General features: G+C 35.4%; 1 protein-coding gene across 1 annotated transcript in view; it reads right to left on the bottom strand.

Annotated features, from left to right (window-relative positions):
• Positions 1-24,136, bottom strand: part of Hem (Nck associated protein 1 Hem) — a 318,021-nt gene that overhangs the window by 97,978 nt on the left and 195,907 nt on the right. The window contains exons 12-14 of the mRNA XM_067140394.2: positions 6,899-7,031; positions 4,363-4,482; positions 4,146-4,282 (exon numbers count right to left, since the gene is read on the bottom strand). Coding sequence (XP_066996495.1) covers positions 4,146-4,282; positions 4,363-4,482; positions 6,899-7,031 — 390 coding nt within the window. The remainder of the gene's footprint in view (positions 1-4,145; positions 4,283-4,362; positions 4,483-6,898; positions 7,032-24,136) is intronic.

The raw sequence follows: 24,136 nt of genomic DNA, 5'->3' as shown, positions 1-24,136 counted from the left end.
GAGAAGTCAAGGGCGACCAAAAAAGCGCTGGCTGGACGATGTGGTGTCACATCTTGGACTGTAGCACCACTTAGTAAGGGCAAGGTAAGTGTTGAAAGCTACTGTATGGACATCAACACCTTGTGAATGAAATTGTGAATGGAATTTTTTTTAAAGCCGTTTATCCTAGAGTAAAGACATAAAAGACATAACCTATTTTGCTACCTGGCCACAGGCAGCCTTTTTTTTTTTTTGCGTCGCACCGACACAGATGTGTCTTATGGCGGCGATGAGACAGGAAAGGGCTAGGAGTGAGAAGGAAGCGGCCGTGGCCTTAATTAAAGTACAGCCCCGGCATTTGCCTGGTGTGAAAAGGGGAAACCACGGAAAACCATCTTCAAGGCTGCTGACAGTGGGGTTCAAACCCACTATCTCCTGAATACTGGATACTGGCTGCACTTAAGTGACTGCAGCTATCAAGCTTGGTAGCAACCATTTTAAATTAGCTGTCAGCTATATAGCACAGACGTTCACTTGTTCTCATTTCTCAATGGCTGATATATCAGTGTTGTTATTGTGAATGCCTACACCTCAGTAACTTCAAAGGCCTCTTTCACATAGAAAATTAACTGTTAACATAATAACATAAAACTTAAATGCATAAAGTGTTGACCTTAATACTGTACGTGCGTGAACAAGGGTCGTGAACAGATTCCGTAAATATCCTCAAGGTTGCTGCTCTTGGCATCAAAGGATAATTACCTGGAAATGTAGTTTGGCAAATATTTGCAACCTAACATACGTTTTTACAGCAAACACAATGTTAATAAAATGAGTATTTAACCTCTTAACTGAGGAGTTTCCACTGAGGAACGAACATTCATAGCGGGAATATATTTTGACAGAAAAAGAGTTAATTTGTCATGACCATTATGATGATGTGAGTGACGAGTTACCTTGTCACATACATTACTCTTCCGGGAATGATGAAGGAACTCGCCCCGCCCATTACGTGCGCATACCTTTGCGGAAGAAGAGTTATCTAGTCCTGCCCGTTTGGACATAAATATGTTTTACAGCTGGAGGTCATCTGAAAATATACGTTATGGAAGTTAGTGTCACAAAATGTGTGACGGTAGTGTAATCCTAGCAACCGTGCAGGCTGTGGTGTAAGGTATGGATCGATGATCAGACGTTACCTAGCAACCATTCAGGCAATGTCTTATAACTTGTGGTCATCTGAAATCAGCAGCCATTGATGGATGACCATGACTGAGAGACATATTTATGATCATTTGATTTTCGCAAAGGGTAAAGTGGTTTCTTTTGATTTGTATTTGGTAATTCAAACCATAAATCAATATTTGATTCAATGTCTTGCAACTACATTATGATACATCTGACACAAAGTAACAACCAATAAAATAATGTGACTGTTGTAATGAACTGCATTATTATTACACTATACAAATGTGTCTTGTAACAATATAGCAAGAAAAGCAGTGAAAAATAAAAGTAGAGAACTGTACTGTACTGTACTGTACTGTAGTGTAGGTACTGTACTTGATGTTACAGAAAGAATAGTAAGACAATCTTCAAAATCATTTCTGTCCAATGAGTCTATTTACAATGGCACAGATGCAAGCTCACTGTGAGTTTCACCACTTGTGTTATCCTCTCCATTCAAAGAACTGTCCTAATTCGTCATCTGAATCAATGAGATGAATAGTTTTATCATCTAAATGAGCATAAGAAAATGCAATGAAATAGTAGTGCGCAGTTTGGTACAGGAAGTCTGGAAACTATTCGACATCTACAGGGTTTTTCACTCAAAGTGAGGCGAGCACATGGCAGTTCGCCGAGATTGGGGCCGGGAGAGCGCCTGTATAAATTGCATGTAAATAACAAGTGCACATAATAACACATAATCAAGGACATTTTCATTCATACGCATTAGTTCATCTACTGAGATAGCCTATATTTCTCTCGTGATATTTTGAGTTCATCTAGAGTGTGAGGGTTTGTTGCATAAACCTTAGTTTTCAATTTTCCTCATAAATAACAATCACAAACCGTAAGATCTGGGGATCTTGCGGGCCACAATGGTTTACTGATTACCCCATTGTCAAAAATATCCTCAAACTTAATGACTCTTTAGCCACATGCGCGGTTGCCGAGTCTTGCTGGAAATATCCAGATTGGCATTCGTTGTCCGTCAGTTGTTAAAAAATGGTATAGGAATGTCATTCCTTTATCTTTGCCCAGTGATTGTGGTTTCAAAAACTATAGGCTCTATTATCCTGTCTGCAGTTACTGCCGCCAACTTTCATACTCTAGATGAACGCAAACAAAATTTCGTTAGACTAAGCCAAAATTGTGTAGATGCAGGTGGAGGATATTTTCAACATCTTCTGTGACAGGGTGAGAAATTATTTTACTTTGATTATGCATTATTATGTGTGCTTGTTATTTACAAGTGATTCATACGGGCACTCTCCCGGCCCCAGGCTCAGCAACAAAAAGAGAGAAATAACATGTCCCACCTAGCAGATAACAGTTTTTGAAGACTACATGAGTTAACACATCATTACCTGATTGAGTAACAACTATTGGTAGATGAATTAACTCATCACGCCTGGTTAAGAGGTTAAACATATAAGTGATGTTCTATAACTTATAACTTAAAAATATGATTGCATAAGCATAAAAAATATGAACACAAAAACATAAATTAATATGGAAGAAACAGAAATTTAGTCAGGACCACGACGGGAGGGGAGAATCGTAAGTTATGATCGTCCGTTCCGTGTTCTATGAACACAAGACTGTTAGAGCCAGAACTGGGAACTTTCTAAGCTCCAAGCTCTCCTTGCCAAGTGTATGTTGCATTTCAAGGTAATATCTATCAACTCAATGATGTATTTCCATGCAACCACCTATAGGTGCATGGATTTTTTGTTATGATGATTGTTATCAGATTCCCCTTAATTTAATTTTCATCAAGAACTGATGATGACTCCATGGGAGTCGAAACCGGCCTTCTTATAATTGAATAAATTGTTGCAATGTGTTGAATGGTGGAACATCCCTCAAACTCTACATTATTGGGAGGGGAGAAGATGAGAAAGCTTAAATAAACGTGTAAATGTGAAGTGCATTGAAGAAATTTAACTGTATGTGGGATTGTTGACCTTACATGAATTAACAACAATACTGAATTTTGAAGCCTCCGTGACTCAGGCGGCAGCGCACTGGCCTCTCATCGCCGCATATCATCGTTCAAAACCCGGTCACTCCATGTGAGATTTATGCTGGACAAAGCGGAGGAAGGACAGGTTTTTCTCCAGGTACTCCGGTTTTCCCTGTCATCTTTCTTTCTAGTGACACTCCATTAACATTTCACTTCATCTGTCAGTCATTAATCATTGCCCCAGAGGAGTGTGACACTCTTCGGAAGCCGATACGATTCCTATCCTTGCCGCTAGATAGGGCTTCATTCATTCCATTCCTGACTCAGTCAAATGACTGGAAACAGGCTGTGGATTTTCATTTTCACTGAATTTTGAAAACCCCATGCTGCAAGTGAAGACCTGTCCATCAGGTAAGTTTTTATTAATAACCTGATAATGGAATGATCAGAGAAAGTTGGGATGATCAAGAAAGTTGGCTATGAGGTACAGATCATGTAGCTGTAAGCTAGCATTCAAGAGATGATGAATTCAAACTCAACAATTAACAGCCTTGAAGACTGTTTTTGGAGGTTTGCCATTTTCTTGTCAAGAAAATGCCAGCTGGGGATGTAAATTAATCAAGGGCATCACCATTACCTTTCCAGCCCTAGCTCACTGCCAGTACAGTGTCATGCAAAATAGAATGTTTTAGCGTGATGTACCCTCTGACTTATATCCAAGTCATGTGGCTATTTGTTTTCCCCTCCTCAATCTGGGTTGCAGCATTACTCCGAACAAATTCTTGTCCAATTTGAATTACAGCCACAAGATGAATAATTATGATATTAATAATAATAACTGGTTCAAGGGGCCAAACCAAGAGGTCCCACTGATGAATTATGATTTCAGTCTCATCTGAAATGGTTCCACTAGATATTAGCATATATTACAAGGTTAGTAAGGTTAATAATTGGTATGCATAGATATTATTCTTACGTTGTAAGTTCCTCCCTCGTTTTACGGAAACTTTCAACACCGGGTTTTGCAATTTCATGGGCAGTCTTTTTGTTCTTGTCCTTCTTCTTCCGATTAACCACTTGGGAAATCAAAATAGCACAATGCTTGGGGAGAAGCTGAAATAGAAAAGGGAATTATATAGGACTGCATATTCACTAAAAAATGATAATATAGCCAATACCCTTGATTATCCTACCTTGTCACTCATAGTACACTGCTCATCACAGATGGTAGTTATGATGTTTTTTGCCTCCTTTGCCATTTCATCCAGAAACATATTTACCACAGACAAGCTCCTTTCACGAATATGGTGTCTCTGAAAAAAAGAATATCTCGTGCACTACTTTACAAGAATGATTTAAATCATACCTGTCAAAATTTATAGAAAAATATCAATTCTAGGCCTCATGAATATATATCAATGAAATATAAACGATTTACATGATTTCTTCAAAAATCTCTTTGCATATTTGTATTTAGTATACCTCTAATTTGATATTGCAATGCACTATATACCTGGTCAAGTCATGTATAAAAAGACAAGAGCAGAGATATGAACACATAACTGAATAAATACGACAGTTCAGTGTGAGATATGAGAACAACAGAAAGAGAAGACAAGGGAAAACATGAAAAATCAAAAGGACAAGGAAGATTTCCGTATATTCATACACTGCTGTTTACACATAGATGAACGCTCTCCTCATCAATCACAGTTCTTCTACCACCATTGACTTGCTTTAAATTCTTTCACTGAAACACCTTGGCTAAGTAAAATTCCAAAGGTCTGGAATGCAACATTTCATGTTTACAGCTGGCTCTTATTTATCTTTCATTTTGACTCTCTCTAACATGTTACAAACAGTCTTGTATGCACTTTCTTTCTCTCTTTCCTTCAACCCACAAAGTGATTTACACTTTTCATTGCTGCCATCAGTTTTTCTAATACTGAATCATACATTATCAGATCAAAAGTATCTGGATACTCCACTGTATAGGTAAACTAGAGCCTAGATACCACTACAATTGCCATTGCAGTCATAAAAGGCAGCTGAGGGCTTGATGTTGTTCAGTGCTATGAGATACCTGCCAAATGGATAGAGCAAAGAAGCTTAGCGGCTTTGAAGGTGGAATGGTTATTGGTCGCCACATCAGTGAACAAACAGTTAGGGCACTTCCACTGTTCTCAAGTTGCCCAAATTGACTATCAGGGAAGTGATTATGAAGTGGAAATGGGAAGACACAGCCAGAACAAGGCTGGGTAGGTCAAGCGGGGTGATTGATAGGGACCGTCAAGCACTGAAGCAGGTGGTAAATGAAAATCACTTCACATCACGTGATACCATCGCCTATGAATTCTGCAGTGCTACTGACTGTGCAGCTAGCACCATGACTGCTCAAGGACAAGATATGAGAACTGGGGTTCAAGGATCAAACACCTATACACAAAACGCAAGCTTTACCATTGAACGCTAAGCGCACCGTTCTGTGGTGTAAAGAGCAGCACCACTGATCCATGGACGACTGGAGACAGGTGATTTGGAGTGGAGTGACGAACCGTGCTATACCATGTGACAGTCAGATGGAAGGCTCGCAGTGAAATTTGGCAAGGGAGAGGCGACAGTGTAATATTACACAGTAATTTACAGCTGAAAGGATATATGGACATTTTGACTAGCTGCATCTTGTCAATGGTTGAAGACCAGTTTAAGGATGATCACCGAGTGTTAATCATAATAATCCTCCCTGCCATTAAGCGGAGTCAGTCTGAAACAGAGGTTTGTGGGCAAGAAAGTTCCATAAATAATCTGGCCTGCCCAGAGCCCTTAGGATGTACTAGAACAGCAACTTCACTCCAGAATCCAACTCACATCACTAACCATGCTTGCTACAGCACTGTAAGAAGAATGGACTGCCATTCCCCCAGGGACATTCCGACAACTGGTAGACAGTCTCACCTGCAGAATTCAAGCTGTAATAAAGGCCAAGTTTGGGGCCTCCTGCATTAAAGTCCACTACTGGACAGTATATCCAATGAACACTTAGAGCATAGTTTCAGTAGGTGACTGGATACTTTTGATAAGATAGCATACATGTTCCAGGTTATGAATTAGCGTATATGTTAGTGTATATGATCGTAACTATACTTACAACTAGCCATCATCAAACTCTTATACTTCTTAGCATACTCTTAATATATTCAGTTTAATTATTGAGATACACAGAATCCTTAATCATTTCTTCACAGCTGCAACTATTGGTTTCCGAACCACGAACTAAACATACAGATACTGATAAAAACTGTAACATTTGACTTAAGAGACTGTACAGTATAATTTCACATCACTACTCTAGAAGTAATTGTTAAAGGTTGATGAAAGTAGGAGGGGAAAGAAAAGGAGGCGGTCATGGTTGGTTCACACCAACTTGTGCAAAGAATGGAAGAAGAGTAGGTAGAGCCAAAGGTTTTACTGTAAACTTGTTACAAATGTCATCCTCGTAGTCGAGGCCAGTTCTAGGTCAAGGTCAAAAGTAATTTGATCCTATATGAGAACAATGTAACTTGAACAAACACAGAATTTTAATCTACAGAACATCTGCATATCTACTGACCAACTGAGAAAAAATAACAAGGAACATCATCTATTTTATCTGAGCAGTAAACAAACAAACTTAAAAATATCTGGAAAATTGATAGTTTCAGCACTCATACAAGTGTAGGAAAAACTTACCTCCTCTGGACATAATTCATGAGTACAACTCTGAAAATGGCCACAAATAAGAGGAAAGGCCACAATGTAACGATTCTGAGCAGGAAACTCCAAGCACATATGGAACTGGTCTTCAAATATCTTGCTGTAGAAACTATAACAAAACAAGAAAAATAAAATAATTAACTTTAGATAGGTATGTAATGAGATTGCAAATAAAGGTTGCAGATTTCTTCATATGGTTATGAGGGTATTTAGGGGTTGTAGTAAGGATATAAAGGAGAGGGCATATAAGACACTGGTAAGGCCCCAATCATGTATGGTTCTAATGATTTAACAACTGCTATCGGCCACATTATTTACGCATTTATTAAGAAAACATGATCTCTTTCATTTCGATTTTGCTTTACGGGACAGCAGACGATGGGTATTACTAATCGACTCCAACATCACCTTAGAATGTCGACAAGAGAGCTTGCAAATGCACATAGCAAGAAAACTACGGTATAACATACCAAAGATGTTCGATAGTATTTTGTGGCAAATGTTTCAGTTTTGTTATTCAAACAGCGTCATCTAACATAACAGTACAATATGTATGATGAAAACATTTCAAACGCCAGTAGAGAAATGATAACCTTAATAACATAATAGCCTTTCCGAAATTTAACCAGATGCGAGATAATATAAACCTCCGAAATAAATTATGCACTCTGCCATACCCTGAGGTGTATCCCATTCTTATTTAATTGCAGTATTTAGCATTAAAATTAAGCAATCATTTATTCGGCCTTTATTTTTAACATGTTAACAACTGCTATCGGACACGCTATTTACCCATTTATTACGAAAACATGTTCTCTTTCATTTCAAATGTTCTTTACGGAACAGCAGAAGACGGGTATTACTAATTGTATGTATGTATGTATGTTTAGTCATCAGCCCGAAGGCTGGTTGGATCCTCAACAGCTCCGCCATCAGCTGTCATAGATGGCCTAGGCATCACTGAAGAGGCGTACTAGGGATATGAGGAGTGAGGTAGTTTCCCGTTGCTTTCCTCACTGAGCCAGAAGTTGCTATTACATATCAGTCTGCCAAGCTCACTGAAATGCATGCGCCAATCGACCCTATGAGCAATAGTTTCACACCATTCATAGCAGGGACTGGCTGCATAAGGAATGGCATTACTAGCATTGCTCAAACCTCAGTCACTTTCATATTGTCAAAGCCAAGTATACGACAGAGACAGATCAATGAAAGTAACAAAATTGCTCTAGCCTATACCAGAAGACATAGTGCACTGTAAACACTAGGTCTTGCCAGCAAAGGCACTATTACTAATTACTATTACTAATCTACTCTGACATCATCTTTGAATTTTACAGAAAAACAATATATATACAAATCTCCACCTTATCAATACAAATTTATTTCACATTAAGCAGGTAAATATAGTCAAATAGTCAAGACTAGTTTCGACCCCTAGGGGGTCATCCTCAGTTGACAAGCATTAAAAATTGTATTGTTCATAAAAACATCACATATAGTGGTAAAAGTTTAGACTAATTTAGACTGATCATTAATGTTGGTATGTCTAATGCATGACTAGTGTGCATCGTTCATGAAGACACATATCACCTTACTGCTACTACCATCCAATTTTTAGGTTATATAATATGGAACACACATATGTTTGTGTAACTCAACAGTGGCAAGTTCAACTATATACACAATTGGCTATTGATTAGTCACATGAAAGTACAGAACACTGGCTTGAACATTTCTGATTGAGGTATCAATGCAACACCTTACTTTCATACATCCTAGAAGCTAAATTCAGTTTGTAAGGCCCATTACTTCTGATTGAAACTTAGTATGAAGTTAAAATTTGAATAAAAATATTTGCTAATGTAGACATTAAAATGTTGTTAAAATGGGCATATAGTCAAAAACAGTGGTATGTATGCCACACATGTCTAGTTAAAAATACATTACATTGATGTTGTTTATGTGCGGTACAACATGTACACTGATTTGGAATAAATGAGGTTTGTATATATAGTGTTCCAACAAAATGGATCCGTAAAAAATATTATATGTAAAGACAATTGGTATTATAATGATCCGCTGCAGATCAGGTAATGCTATTTATTTATCTGGAGATATTATTGGCAGCTACAGATGTTGGAGTTATTAGAATGTTAATGGAGCATGTTTTCTTCCGTAGTCGCGATGTTTATAGTTGGTGGCATTAGTCAAATATGTTGAAAGTTATGCGTCTTGGTGCACGTTGATTTGTCCTGGAAGCTTATATGTTGTAAAAGACAAGGTGGAGTGTCTGGAAATAGAAATAATAGTGTGATAATGTTGTGGATAGAAAGTGTAATAGTGAATCGTATGTCGTTTTACTTACGTAAAGTGTTGGAACCGTGCGTTCTTTGTAGCTGCCTGTTGGGATCTGATACGTGTAGCTCTGAGATTGTAGTTAGCGGCGGTAGAGGGGAGGTTTGGGGGGATGGGTGGAGTGTTAGTGATGGGAGTGGGGTTGGAGGGGAGAGGGTTTTGGGGCGGTTGATTTGAACATATCGATTTTTGTTTGCTTATTCTTTTGATATAGAAATCTTTTAATAAGGGAATTACTGCATGAAAAAGAATATTGTTTCTGTCTATACTTTCATTTAGGTTGGAGTTTGGATTCACGTATTTGTCTAAATTTATGTAAAATTCTTCTATTATACTGAGCAAGGGACTTTTTGGATTCATATTAAGGATTTGCATGTCGTTCTTAATGTCCGTGAAATTATGTTTTTGATCGTCAATATGCTGACCCATAGCTGAGAAATGTCTGTGTTTGACGGCGTTTACATGTTCATTATATCGTATTAAAAAACTTCTACCGGTAAGTCCTATATAGCTGGCTCGGCAGTCGTTGCATTTTAGGCGATAGACTCCTGAGTGATTGTATTTATTTATGTTATTAACTGATTTGGAATTGTATAGTATGTTGGTGTTATTGCGTGCCGTTTTATATGCTATTTTTAGGCCTTGTTTTTTGAAGATATTTGTTATGGGATGTATATGGTTATTGTTGTAAGTAAACAGTGCATATTCTTTTTTATTTTTAGTGATTCTGGTTAGCTTGGTTTTAGGTTGGTTTTTGACTTTATTGATGATCCGGTTTATCATTTCTCTTTTATATCCGTTTTGTTTTGCTATTTCATGGATTGTGTTTAGTTCTTTATTTAGATTTTCCTTTGAAAGTGGAATGTTGTATGCTCTATGAATCATACTATAGTATGCAGCTCTTTTTTGGGCATGTGGGTGGGTGGAGTCTATCTTTATTGTATTTGATGTGTGGGTAGGTTTTCTATATATATTGTATGTTAGGTGGTTGTTATGTCTGGTTATGGATATGTCTAAATAGTTTATGGTATTGTTGTGTTCAGTGTCCATGGTAAATTTAATGTGGGGATCTATTCTATTTAGTTGTTCTAGGATTATGTTTTCATTAGTATGTCTATTGTCCATGATTATAAATGCATCATCGACAAACCTGCACCAATAGATGATATTTTCTATTTTTTTAATTTCTTGGTGTTCTAAGTAATCCATATATATATCAGCTATTATGCCTGATATTGGTGATCCCATGGGTAATCCTTTTTGTTGATAGATAGTGTCATGGAACTTGAAATAATTGTTATTGATAGCGAATTGTAAAAGTTTAATAAATTCATCTATTTCCAATTTGCTTAGCTTACTGTGGTTGTAAAGGTTGGATTCTATGATAGTGATAGTTTTTTGTGTGGGTATATTGGGATACATGTTTGTTATATCATATGTTGCTAGCTTGTAGAAGTGTTCTATTCTTATATTCTTAGTAATGTTGCAGAAATGTTGGAAATAGATGAATTTATTAAACTTTTACAATTCGCTATCAATAACAATTATTTCAAGTTCCATGACACTATCTATCAACAAAAAGGATTACCCATGGGATCACCAATATCAGGCATAATAGCTGATATATATATGGATTACTTAGAACACCAAGAAATTAAAAAAATAGAAAATATCATCTATTGGTGCAGGTTTGTCGATGATGCATTTATAATCATGGACAATAGACATACTAATGAAAACATAATCCTAGAACAACTAAATAGAATAGATCCCCACATTAAATTTACCATGGACACTGAACACAACAATACCATAAACTATTTAGACATATCCATAACCAGACATAACAACCACCTAACATACAATATATATAGAAAACCTACCCACACATCAAATACAATAAAGATAGACTCCACCCACCCACATGCCCAAAAAAGAGCTGCATACTATAGTATGATTCATAGAGCATACAACATTCCACTTTCAAAGGAAAATCTAAATAAAGAACTAAACACAATCCATGAAATAGCAAAACAAAACGGATATAAAAGAGAAATGATAAACCGGATCATCAATAAAGTCAAAAACCAACCTAAAACCAAGCTAACCAGAATCACTAAAAATAAAAAAGAATATGCACTGTTTACTTACAACAATAACCATATACATCCCATAACAAATATCTTCAAAAAACAAGGCCTAAAAATAGCATATAAAACGGCACGCAATAACACCAACATACTATACAATTCCAAATCAGTTAATAACATAAATAAATACAATCACTCAGGAGTCTATCGCCTAAAATGCAACGACTGCCGAGCCAGCTATATAGGACTTACCGGTAGAAGTTTTTTAATACGATATAATGAACATGTAAACGCCGTCAAACACAGACATTTCTCAGCTATGGGTCAGCATATTGACGATCAAAAACATAATTTCACGGACATTAAGAACGACATGCAAATCCTTAATATGAATCCAAAAAGTCCCTTGCTCAGTATAATAGAAGAATTTTACATAAATTTAGACAAATACGTGAATCCAAACTCCAACCTAAATGAAAGTATAGACAGAAACAATATTCTTTTTCATGCAGTAATTCCCTTATTAAAAGATTTCTATATCAAAAGAATAAGCAAACAAAAATCGATATGTTCAAATCAACCGCCCCAAAACCCTCTCCCCTCCAACCCCACTCCCATCACTAACACTCCACCCATCCCCCCAAACCTCCCCTCTACCGCCGCTAACTACAATCTCAGAGCTACACGTATCAGATCCCAACAGGCAGCTACAAAGAACGCACGGTTCCAACACTTTACGTAAGTAAAACGACATACGATTCACTATTACACTTTCTATCCACAACATTATCACACTATTATTTCTATTTCCAGACACTCCACCTTGTCTTTTACAACATATAAGCTTCCAGGACAAATCAACGTGCACCAAGACGCATAACTTTCAACATATTTGACTAATGCCACCAACTATAAACATCGCGACTACGGAAGAAAACATGCTCCATTAACATTCTAATAACTCCAACATCTGTAGCTGCCAATAATATCTCCAGATAAATAAATAGCATTACCTGATCTGCAGCGGATCATTATAATACCAATTGTCTTTACATATAATATTTTTTACGGATCCATTTTGTTGGAACACTATATATACAAACCTCATTTATTCCAAATCAGTGTACATGTTGTACCGCACATAAACAACATCAATGTAATGTATTTTTAACTAGACATGTGTGGCATACATACCACTGTTTTTGACTATATGCCCATTTTAACAACATTTTAATGTCTACATTAGCAAATATTTTTATTCAAATTTTAACTTCATACTAAGTTTCAATCAGAAGTAATGGGCCTTACAAACTGAATTTAGCTTCTAGGATGTATGAAAGTAAGGTGTTGCATTGATACCTCAATCAGAAATGTTCAAGCCAGTGTTCTGTACTTTCATGTGACTAATCAATAGCCAATTGTGTATATAGCTACTAAGAACGCACGGCTCCAGCACTTTACACACTCCACCTTGGTTTCTCATTACATACAAGCTTCCAGAACTAACCAACGTGCACCAAGACGCATAACTTTCATCATATTTGACTAATGCCACCAATCTTAAACATCGCGTCTACGGAAGAAAACATGTTCCATTAACATTTTTAATAACTTTAATATCTGTAGCTGCCAATAGATCTTCAGATAAACAACAGCATTACCTAATTTGCAGTGGATCATTATAATACTAATTACCTATACAACTTATATTTTTATGGATCCACTTTGTTGGAACAATATATACACAAATCCATTTATGCCAAATCAATGTATATGCTGTACTGCACACTAACAGCATCAATGTAATGAGTTTTTATACTAGACATGTGTGGCATACATACCATTGTTTTTGATTATATGCCCATTTTAACAATATTTTAATGTCCACATTAGCATATATTTTATTCAACTTTAACCTCACACTAAGTTCCAATCAGAATGTAATGACTTTACAAAATGAATTTAGCTTCTAGTATGTATAAAAGCAAGATGTTGCACTGACACTTAAATCAAAAATGTTCAAGCCTGTGTTCTGTAATATCATGTGACTAATCAACAGCCAATTCTGTAAATATTTGAACTTGTCACTGTTGAGTTACACAAACATATCTGTGTTCCATACTATATAACTTAAAATTGGATAGTAGTAGCAGTAAGGTAATATATGTCTTTATGAACAATGCACACTAGTCATGTACTAGACATACCAAACATTAATGATCAGCCTAAACTAGTCTAACTTTTACCACTATACGTGATGTTTTTATGAACAATTTACAATGCATGTCAACTGAGGATGACCCCATAGGGGTCGAAACTAGTCTTGAATATTTGTAATGTAAAATAAATTCGTATTGATAAGGTGGAGAATTGTATATATATTGTTTTTATGTAAAGTAATATCCATCAATACGGAAATGAAACTTATAAACAATATAACAAGAACGCCGCTATAACGATAGTTTTTGTCTGTCCCTTCCAGATTCCTATATTAGACTCTGCGTTTTATCCTTCGGTCCTATCATGGACACATCCGTTATTACGAGCGATTAAGCGTGCACGATTTTTTCCGTTACTGATATTTGTGCATCCCAGCAATTATGTTGCATGTGATCGATCATCTTCGGTATCGTTTCCTTGCTATGCCACTAGCAAGCTCTATCATCGACATTCAAAGATGATGTTATTTATAAGTTTCATTTCCGTATTGATGGATATTACTTTACAGAAAAACAATATATATACAAATCTCCACCTTATCAATACAAATTTATTTCACATTAAGCAGGTAAATATAGTCAAATAGTCAAGACTAGTTTCGACCCCTAGGGGGTCATCCTCAGTTGACAAGCATTAAAAATTGTATTGTTCATAAAAACATCACATATAGTGGTAAAAGTTTAGACTAATTTAGACTGATCATTAATGTTGGTATGTCTAATGCATGACTAGTGTGCATCGTTCATGAAGACACATATCACCTTACTGCTACTACCATCCAATTTTTAGGTTATATAATATGGAACACACATATGTTTGTGTAACTCAACAGTGACAAGTTCAAATATTTACAGAATTGGCTGTTGATTAGTCACATGATATTACAGAACACAGGCTTGAACATTTTTGATTTAAGTGTCAGTGCAACATCTTGCTTTTATACATACTAGAAGCTAAATTCATTTTGTAAAGTCATTACATTCTGATTGGAACTTAGTGTGAGGTTAAAGTTGAATAAAATATATGCTAATGTGGACATTAAAATATTGTTAAAATGGGCATATAATCAAAAACAATGGTATGTATGCCACACATGTCTAGTATAAAAACTCATTACATTGATGCTGTTAGTGTGCAGTACAGCATATACATTGATTTGGCATAAATGGATTTGTGTATATATTGTTCCAACAAAGTGGATCCATAAAAATATAAGTTGTATAGGTAATTAGTATTATAATGATCCACTGCAAATTAGGTAATGCTGTTGTTTATCTGAAGATCTATTGGCAGCTACAGATATTAAAGTTATTAAAAATGTTAATGGAACATGTTTTCTTCCGTAGACGCGATGTTTAAGATTGGTGGCATTAGTCAAATATGATGAAAGTTATGCGTCTTGGTGCACGTTGGTTAGTTCTGGAAGCTTGTATGTAATGAGAAACCAAGGTGGAGTGTGTAAAGTGCTGGAGCCGTGCGTTCTTAGTAGTTCTTTGTAATGTAAAATAAATTCGTATTGATAAGGTGGAGAATTGTATATATATTGTTTTTATGTAAAGTTCTTGTTATATGCCGTACTCACTATAGCAAACTTCTACTGTACATCATATGTTATTAAGGAGATCTACAAACTATTTCATGCTTCACCTAAAGAAGAAAATATATACACCCTGTTTTTAAAATTCCCGAATCTGTTAACATACTGTATTCCTCGATTACAAGTCCATTATGATGGCCTGAAAATATATCCACAAGGACGGTACTGATTTAGTAAGTTTGGCAGGGGTAATTTTATTGGGTATGAGTTAATAGTTTCATTGTAGGTGAAGTGATTTTTAATTAAACATTACATGACGTCTTGAACTCTGTAAAATGCTGAAAAAACAATCGCTGAAAATGTCATGACTCACTATAGCCTACTTGTCCCTGGAACTCTAGAACATTTAACGTCAACCATCTTTGTGATGAACATAATGTAAAATAAAAAATACTGAATTAAGAAAATGGAAATGGATGCAGTAGAAGTAAAAGATTGGTGTCACCATCTCGCCATCAGATAGCTCCTCATTGTTGTAATCACGTAAGCTGAGTAGACCTCAAACCACCCCTCAGGTCCAGTAAAAATCACTGACCTGGCAGTGAATCAAACCTGAGGCCTGTGGGTAAGAGCCAGGAGCGCTACCCCTATAATAGAACTGGCAGGTTATTGTATACTTTAAAATTATTTTACTGATTTTTGACAGGGAGGTGACAAATCCTGGGGGTACTGTTTCTATGTACTATTCCTCCATAACCATGAGTATTGATATGAATAAGTAGAGTATGTCTTGCTATTCCATCAGAATTTCATCAAGTATATGAATCAGTGGTGTTGCACGCTTTCCCATTGTTTTCCATGCCCTTTACTTGTGCCAGGATTTCTTCATTGGTAACATTCAAAATTTACCAAATCCTGACTGATGTTTCACTTCCAGACTTTATATCCAGAACTGTGAAGTTACATTTGTGAAAGAACACTACAATTTTGTCGTAAAGCTGATCACTACTTTGGAGGGAGCAACCTATCCATTCGCTCACAAATTATAACCCAAGTTTAACGAGGTATTAAGCAAGTGGTAACTCATCAAATATTCCACATTAAGTGATGCCAGCCAGACAGTAATGTATTACTGCATTACATTTAATTTAATCTACATTTGTAAACTCAAATATTATAGAAGTTTTTATATAAAGTGGAACAACAATTTCTAATGAATCAGCTGTCAATATTTTAACTGAAACAAATTTATAGAAGAGAAGAAAGAAACTTTTATTATGATATCATTGTGTACATCACATAAAACTGTTCATTGTCAGACTCATTCTGACTTCATGATACCACATCGAACAACTCTCATCTAAAGATGTTTTAGCACGCGCCTATTTTAGCTTAGAGGATATCATATGAATGCAAATTTTACTCTTGTTTTGCAGTTTTCAATACATTAATTTTAAGCCAATATTATTCTAGACAGCTGTAGATGGCCTAACGAGGCCGAACATGTACGGTTGTTATAATTTGATGGTTTTACAATTTTGAACTGTGAATAAATTTGAATGTATTGACTAGGTGGAACAAACACTACCTTTTTCAACTTATATGCATGCCAAATCAGAGATTACTTTCCAATACAGGACATGAACTATGGTAGCAATCCGACAAAGGACCTCAAAAGGTTCATATAAAGAAGAATATTTCTACACACATTTTAATTAGCCCACATACATCTGGTTCTAGTAAATATGAGCAAGAGAGAGAGAGATATAGGGGGAAGCGGTGGGGGGAGTAAGGAAGCAAAATAAGCATCATGAATTCAGGAAAGTGATAAACCAATGACTAGGGGATGCTAGAATGAAAATGCATGAGCAAAATGAAGAAAACTATAATATGATCATATTTGCTGATCAAGAGTCATACCATAACCTTCTGATAAGATGCAAATGGCAATGAAGTTCCTTCTTAAAAATTATTATAATTATTAAATTAGGAAGAGAGAAGAAAGGGACCTCAATTCTTATAAACTTCATGGAGCTGTACCTTAATTAAGGCCACGGCCGCTTCCTTCCCACTCCTACCCCTTTCCTGTCCCATCGTCGCCATAAGACCTACCTGTGTCGGTGCGACGTATGTTCAATATTTTTCCAATTTCTTTGCGATCATTTAAGAAAGGGCTAGGAAAACAAAGATAGGGAATCTGCCACCTGGGCGACTGCCCTAAATGCAGATCAGTAGTGATTGATTGATTGATTGATTGATTGATTGATTGATTGATTGATTGATTGAACTCCAGAGGAATGTAGAGTTAACGAGATAAAAATCGATATTTTGGTGAAAAAATTTTTATGATTGAAATTGAAAGGACTGAACAGAATAGAGACTAGAATAGTTTAGAATTTTATTTTCATTAGGCAACTGGGAGTTGCAATGGACAGAGTCATAGGTACATAGTTACACAACATTACAAGTATCTCATTAAGCACAGTAAATAAATACAACTATATACACAAGAGTTAAAATAAACATAACACTATTCGTCTAAAAGAGTGATAAATAACTACTAATTTACCAATGTGTTAGGATGACGTTGACCTTTATTACCCACCTTGAAACAGTGTTCTTTTTCCTTCAAATTCAGATATTGAGTAGAAGCTATTGGACGTCAACCAATTTTTAAGGGTTCTTTTGAAGTTACATAGGGGCATATCCTTTACATGGGCAGGTAGTTTGTTGAATAATTTAATGCCATTTCATCTATAGTTTTCTTATGTTTTCCTCAGCCTAACATGTGGTAAAGGTCTACATGACTCCCTTGTGGCCTTCCCTTTAATACATCTTATTGCCTTCTTTTAACATTTGAACACGTCTTGAGCCCCTGATGAGTTACTCCATAACATGGTACCATATGATAAGTGTGAGTGAAAGTTATTCCATTGAATTCAAATGATTTATTACTTTAATAATGCTTTGTTTGCCGGTCTGCACCCAGCAGAAATTGGCGTGGCATCTGCTGAACTGCTTTGTTAGGTAATACTGTCACTGTCATGTTTCCATTCAATCAAATATGCCTGTTCTGTGCAATTACGCATCCATAGGATGGGTCAACAGCCCCACGCCCCTCTCTCGATATATTTATACAGAATCCAGCTGTATGATCTACCATATTTCTGAATGAATTTATAAAGCCTGTTACGCACTAATATTTCAGTACTCGGCTGTCACTGAGCAACATTTTATGCGTGTATTGGTATTCCTGATGGTACAACAAGAGTGCTAACAAGTATAAGTTTGTTATTCTTGTATATTTAATCTTTTTTGTGAATTCTGTGGTGGTAGCCAGTCTGTATAGTTTTGTGAAGTATGCCCGCAAGTAACCTCTTGTAGTTGAGGATGGTTGCCTAGTTGTACTTCCTCTTAAAACAATAATCACCACCACCACCACCTCTTGTAGTTGCATATCAATATACTATTACTATTGAAAGATAGTGTGCAGTAATAACTAATAGCTTGTATCCAAGGGAATAAACAATATGCGTAAACATAAATCACCCTTAGCTAATTGACGAATTGCTGAACTTTTGATAGGAAAGAGATGGGGATCAGCTATTACCGAACAGGAGCCTCCATTGAGGAAACCAGGGACAAAAAGTCATGAAATGTTATCGGAATGAGATTGCTCTTATCAGGAAAGTGTTGCATCAACTTCAAGCCATGTAAGTCTGCACCTGTAGCCAACAATCATAACATGACAGAAACTACAATTCCCATAACTTCGACTTAGGAAAAGTTGCATTGTGAAAAACAAAATGGAGGTGAATTATTTTCAGTTCTTTGGAGAATGAGAAGAAGAGACAAACTGCCAGAGTTACCAGTATTCGTACAGAAGCTGCTAAGAAAGAAAAGGAAGGAAAAACATACGGTTCTGGTGACTTTTAGGTAATGAATCACGAAGAAGTCACTTGAACATTGCTTTAATTTTCCCGCCAATGGTAATTTTATATTTAAATCCCATTTTCTCCCATAACATTCTGCCAACTGTAACAAAATTTGTATGGTATATGAATCACAGCTATATTAGGAAACCTGCATATGGAATTTTTGATTGCAGAATTTTTTCAAGTAGTAGGGATTTTTCTTTTTGCCATTTGTTGTGGCATCATACACAACCAATAACCCGGCTCAAGGGAGATAGGGTCACCTTCCCTATCCTTCAATTGGCCTGGCGCATCCACACTGCGCGAGTGGGTATCCTCCATATCAGTAGGCCGGTGTGAAGGAGAGCTAAGTTCAGGCAGAGACCCAGTCTCACGGGGTATAATGTGGAACCCATGCCCAGTGTTACGGGTGAAGACCTTAACAGCATCTTAGGCAGAGAAGGAGACTTTCGGAATGGCAAAGATGGTGGATGAGGCAACCCATCCTCTCTGGGGAAAATTAGAAGAGGAAACCACTGCCTTGTGGAGAAGAGGGATCTTCAAAAGGCTAAGGGAGTAAACCCCAAAAGAAAATTCTCAGATGCGTTCGGCTTAGCCGGTCAGCAGATGTACTTATTGTACTTACTTTCAACTATAATACAAGGCTCAGATGGAAGTTTAAAAATGGAAATGGAATTGACAAGTCTCTGACAACAGTTGCACAGTATGACGGTAATGCTGATGTTCGTGCAAGTGTTAGATGAGAGAACAAAACCCGATTTGGAACAATAAATATTTTAACAATGAATGGGAAGCATTTTTTTTTTTTTTTTTTTTGCTAGTTGTTTTACGTCGCACCGACACAGATAGGTCTTTACAAAAAACAATATAAATATGAGTCTCCACCTTATCAATACAAAATTAATTTACATTAAGCTGGTAAATATAGTCAAGACTAGTTTCGACCCCTAGGGGGTCATCTTCAGTTGACATGCATTAAAAATGTATTTTTTTACAAAAACATCACATGTAGTGGTAAAAGCTTAAATTAATTTGAACCGATCATAAATGTTGGTATGTCTGGTACATTTGGGCTATTGTATGTGTCAATTTTGAGTTTTTAGCACACAGTGTGAAGGTAGTTGATTAACTAGTGTGCATCATCCATGAAGTCACATGTTATTTTTATGCTACTACCATCTAATTTTTTTTTTTTGGGTTATACAATGTGGAATATACATACATTGTGCAAATCAACAGTGGCAAGTTTAACAATATACATTTAAAGTTGGTTCATAAATTACACAAATTGGCTATTGATTAGTCATATGAAAATGTAGGACATTGGTTTGAACACTTTTGACTGAAATATCAATGTAACACCTTACTGGCATATATCTTAGATGCTAAAATCAGTTTATAAAGCCTGTTATTCTTGATTGAGTCTTGGAATAGGGTTAAATTTTTTTTAAATAAAAACTATTTGCTTAGTATAGGCAGATACTGTACCTTGTTTTTACAACATATACGCTTCCATGATAAAATCAACGTGCATCAAGACGCATAATTTCAACACGTTCTGACAAATGTCACCAACTTAAAACATCACGACATACGGATGGAAAAACATGCTCCATTAATATATTCAAGATTTCTAATAACTCCAACATTAGTAGCTGCCTAAAATATCTCCAGATATATAACTAAGTATTACCTGATCTGCAAGCGGATTATTCAAATACTTACCTAACCGTTTTTTACATATAAATATTTTTACGGACCCATTTTATCGGAACACTATATCTAAGACTGTTGTGAAAAATTCGTCAACCCCATTTATTCCAAAACAATGTACATGTAACACCACATAATAACATTAATGCAATGTGTTTTTAACCAGGCATATATGGCATACATATACCACTGTTTTAGTTATATGTCCATTTTAACAGCATTATTTAATGCCTATACTAAGCAAATAGTTTTTATTTTAAAAAAATTTTAACCCTATTCCAAGACTCAATCAAGAATAACAGGCTTTATAAACTGATTTTAGCATCTAAGATATATGCCAGTAAGGTGTTACATTGATATTTCAGTCAAAAGTGTTCAAACCAATGTCCTACATTTTCATATGACTAATCAATAGCCAATTTGTGTAATTTATGAACCAACTTTAAATGTATATTGTTAAACTTGCCACTGTTGATTTGCACAATGTATGTATATTCCACATTGTATAACCCAAAAAAAATTAGATGGTAGTAGCATAAAAATAACATGTGACTTCATGGATGATGCACACTAGTTAATCAACTACCTTCACACTGTGTGCTAAAAACTCAAAATTGACACATACAATAGCCCAAATGTACCAGACATACCAACATTTATGATCGGTTCAAATTAATTTAAGCTTTTACCACTACATGTGATGTTTTTGTAAAAAAATACATTTTTAATGCATGTCAACTGAAGATGACCCCCTAGGGGTCGAAACTAGTCTTGACTATATTTACCAGCTTAATGTAAATTAATTTTGTATTGATAAGGTGGAGACTCATATTTATATTGTTTTTTGTAAAGTAATATCTATCAATACGGAAATGAAACTTATAAACAACAGTAGAAAAGCCAACCAGGCAAGAAAAATGGCACACAGATACCAAAATCTGAAAATTAAGATCACAAATATTGTCAAAAACATCACTTTCTTAAAACAATGTCTACAAAATAATCTAACTCCTAAATTTCTTAGGAAATATAATAATAAACATAGAAGCACCTATCAAACCCAAAATACACAAAACAAAACAAACCGAATATGGCTTAAGGAAGAAATTAAATTCATGTATAGAAAGAAACAACACCTCAACATACAAATGTATGAAGCACACCTTAAAGCCTCACATTAACTACCACACACATACTGGAACAACTTCCAACAAATAACCAACGAAAAGATAGAAAATATACCCATACAGAAGCAGAATACCCTGAACAAGAAACTCAACGCACTTAAGGCATCACTAAACCAAACCAATCATACACAGTATAGACAACGTACTACTGTTTCTACTGACAACAACCAACATATTTTCCATCCCCCACTCCAAAACCTAACTAACACAATATTCAATGAAAAAGAAACAACTATACTGAGCAAGGGACCAAAACATAACTGGAAAAACAATTCAGTTTTTGAAAATATTGCCACTATTATTACTGAAACAGAAGATGCTCTAAACAAAATACCCCAAGAAAAACAAAATGAAATTAGATATGAAATTAAAAAAACACTACCACAATATATTGATAAGATCACTCAAAAACCTCAGAATCAAGATATCACAAACCAAACACAAATTAAGGTACTCAAAAATAAAATCCAGCAAAATAACCTAATAGTAACAAAGGCAGATAAAGGAAACACTACAGTCATTATGGATAAAGAGGAATATATAACAAAAACAAAAACCTGCTTTCAAGATGAAACTTTTCAAATTAAGACTAAAGATCCTACTAACAGTATCCAAAAAAACTTAAAAACTCTCCTAAAAAACATCAATTTTCTCTTGAACGAACAGGAAACTACAAAATTAATCACCATGAATCCAGGGATACCTACAGCTAAAGCTTACCCTAAAATCCATAAAGACAACATTCCTATGAGACCCATAATAAACTACAGGCCAAGCCCTATTTATAAATTATCCAAATACATACAAAAATTCCTCAAAAAACATTATGTCTTTCAAGCAAATAAAACCATAAAAAACTCAATAGATTTTTGCAATATTACTAAGAATATAAGAATAGAACATTTCTACAAGCTAGCAACATATGATATAACAAACATGTATCCTAATATACCCACACAAGAAACTATCACTATCATAGAATCCAATCTTTATAACCACAGTAAGCTAAGCAAATTGGAAATAGATGAATTTATAAAACTTTTACAATTCGCTATCAATAACAATTATTTCAAGTTCCATGACACTATCTATCAACAGAAAGGATTACCCATGGGATCACCCATATCAGGTATAATGGCTGATATATATATGGATTACTTAGAACACCAAGAAATTAAAAAAATAGAAAATATCATCTATTGGTGCAGGTTTGTCGATGATGCATTTATAATCATGGACAATAGACATACTAATGAAAACATAATCTTAGAACAACTAAATAGAATAGATCCCCATATTAAATTTACCATGGACACTGAATATAACAACACCATAAACTATTTAGATATATCCATAACTAGACATAACAACCACCTAACATACAACATATATAGAAAACCTACCCATACATCAAATACAATGAAGATAGACTCCACCCACCCACATGCTCATAAGAGAGCTGCATACTATAGTATGATTCACAGAGCATACAACATTCCACTTTCAAAGGAAAATCTAAATAAAGAACTAAACACAATCCACGAAATAGCAAAACAAAACGGATATAAAAGAGAAATGATAAACCGGATCATCAACAAAGTCAAAAACCAACCTAAAACCAAGCTAACCAGAATCACCAAAAATAAAAAAGAATATGCACTGTTTACTTACAACAATAACCATATACATCCCATAACAAATATCTTCAAAAAACAAGGCCTAAAAATAGCATACAAAACTGCACGCAATAACACCAACATACTATACAATTCCAAATCAGTTAATAACATAAATAAATACAATCACTCAGGAGTCTATCGCCTCAAATGCAACGACTGCCGAGCCAGCTATGTAGGGCTCACTGGTAGAAGTTTTTTAATACGTTATAATGAACATGTCAACGCCGTCAAACACAGACATTTCTCAGCTATGGGTCAGCACATTGACGATCAAAAACATAATTTTACGGACATTAAGAACGACATGCAAATCCTCAATATGAATCCAAAAAGTCCCTTGCTCAGCATAATAGAAGAATTTTACATAAATTTAGACAAATACGTCAATCTGAACTCCAACTTAAATGAAAGTATAGACAGAAACAATATTCTTTTTCATGCAGTAATTCCCTTATTAAAAGATTTCTACATCAAAAGAATAAGTAAACAAAAATC

This window comes from Anabrus simplex, chromosome 2 (genome assembly GCF_040414725.1).
Source record: "Anabrus simplex isolate iqAnaSimp1 chromosome 2, ASM4041472v1, whole genome shotgun sequence".
NCBI classification, from domain to species: domain Eukaryota; kingdom Metazoa; phylum Arthropoda; class Insecta; order Orthoptera; family Tettigoniidae; genus Anabrus; species Anabrus simplex.
Note: the sequence above shows the minus strand (reverse complement) of the source record. Positions and strands in the feature narration are given on the sequence as shown.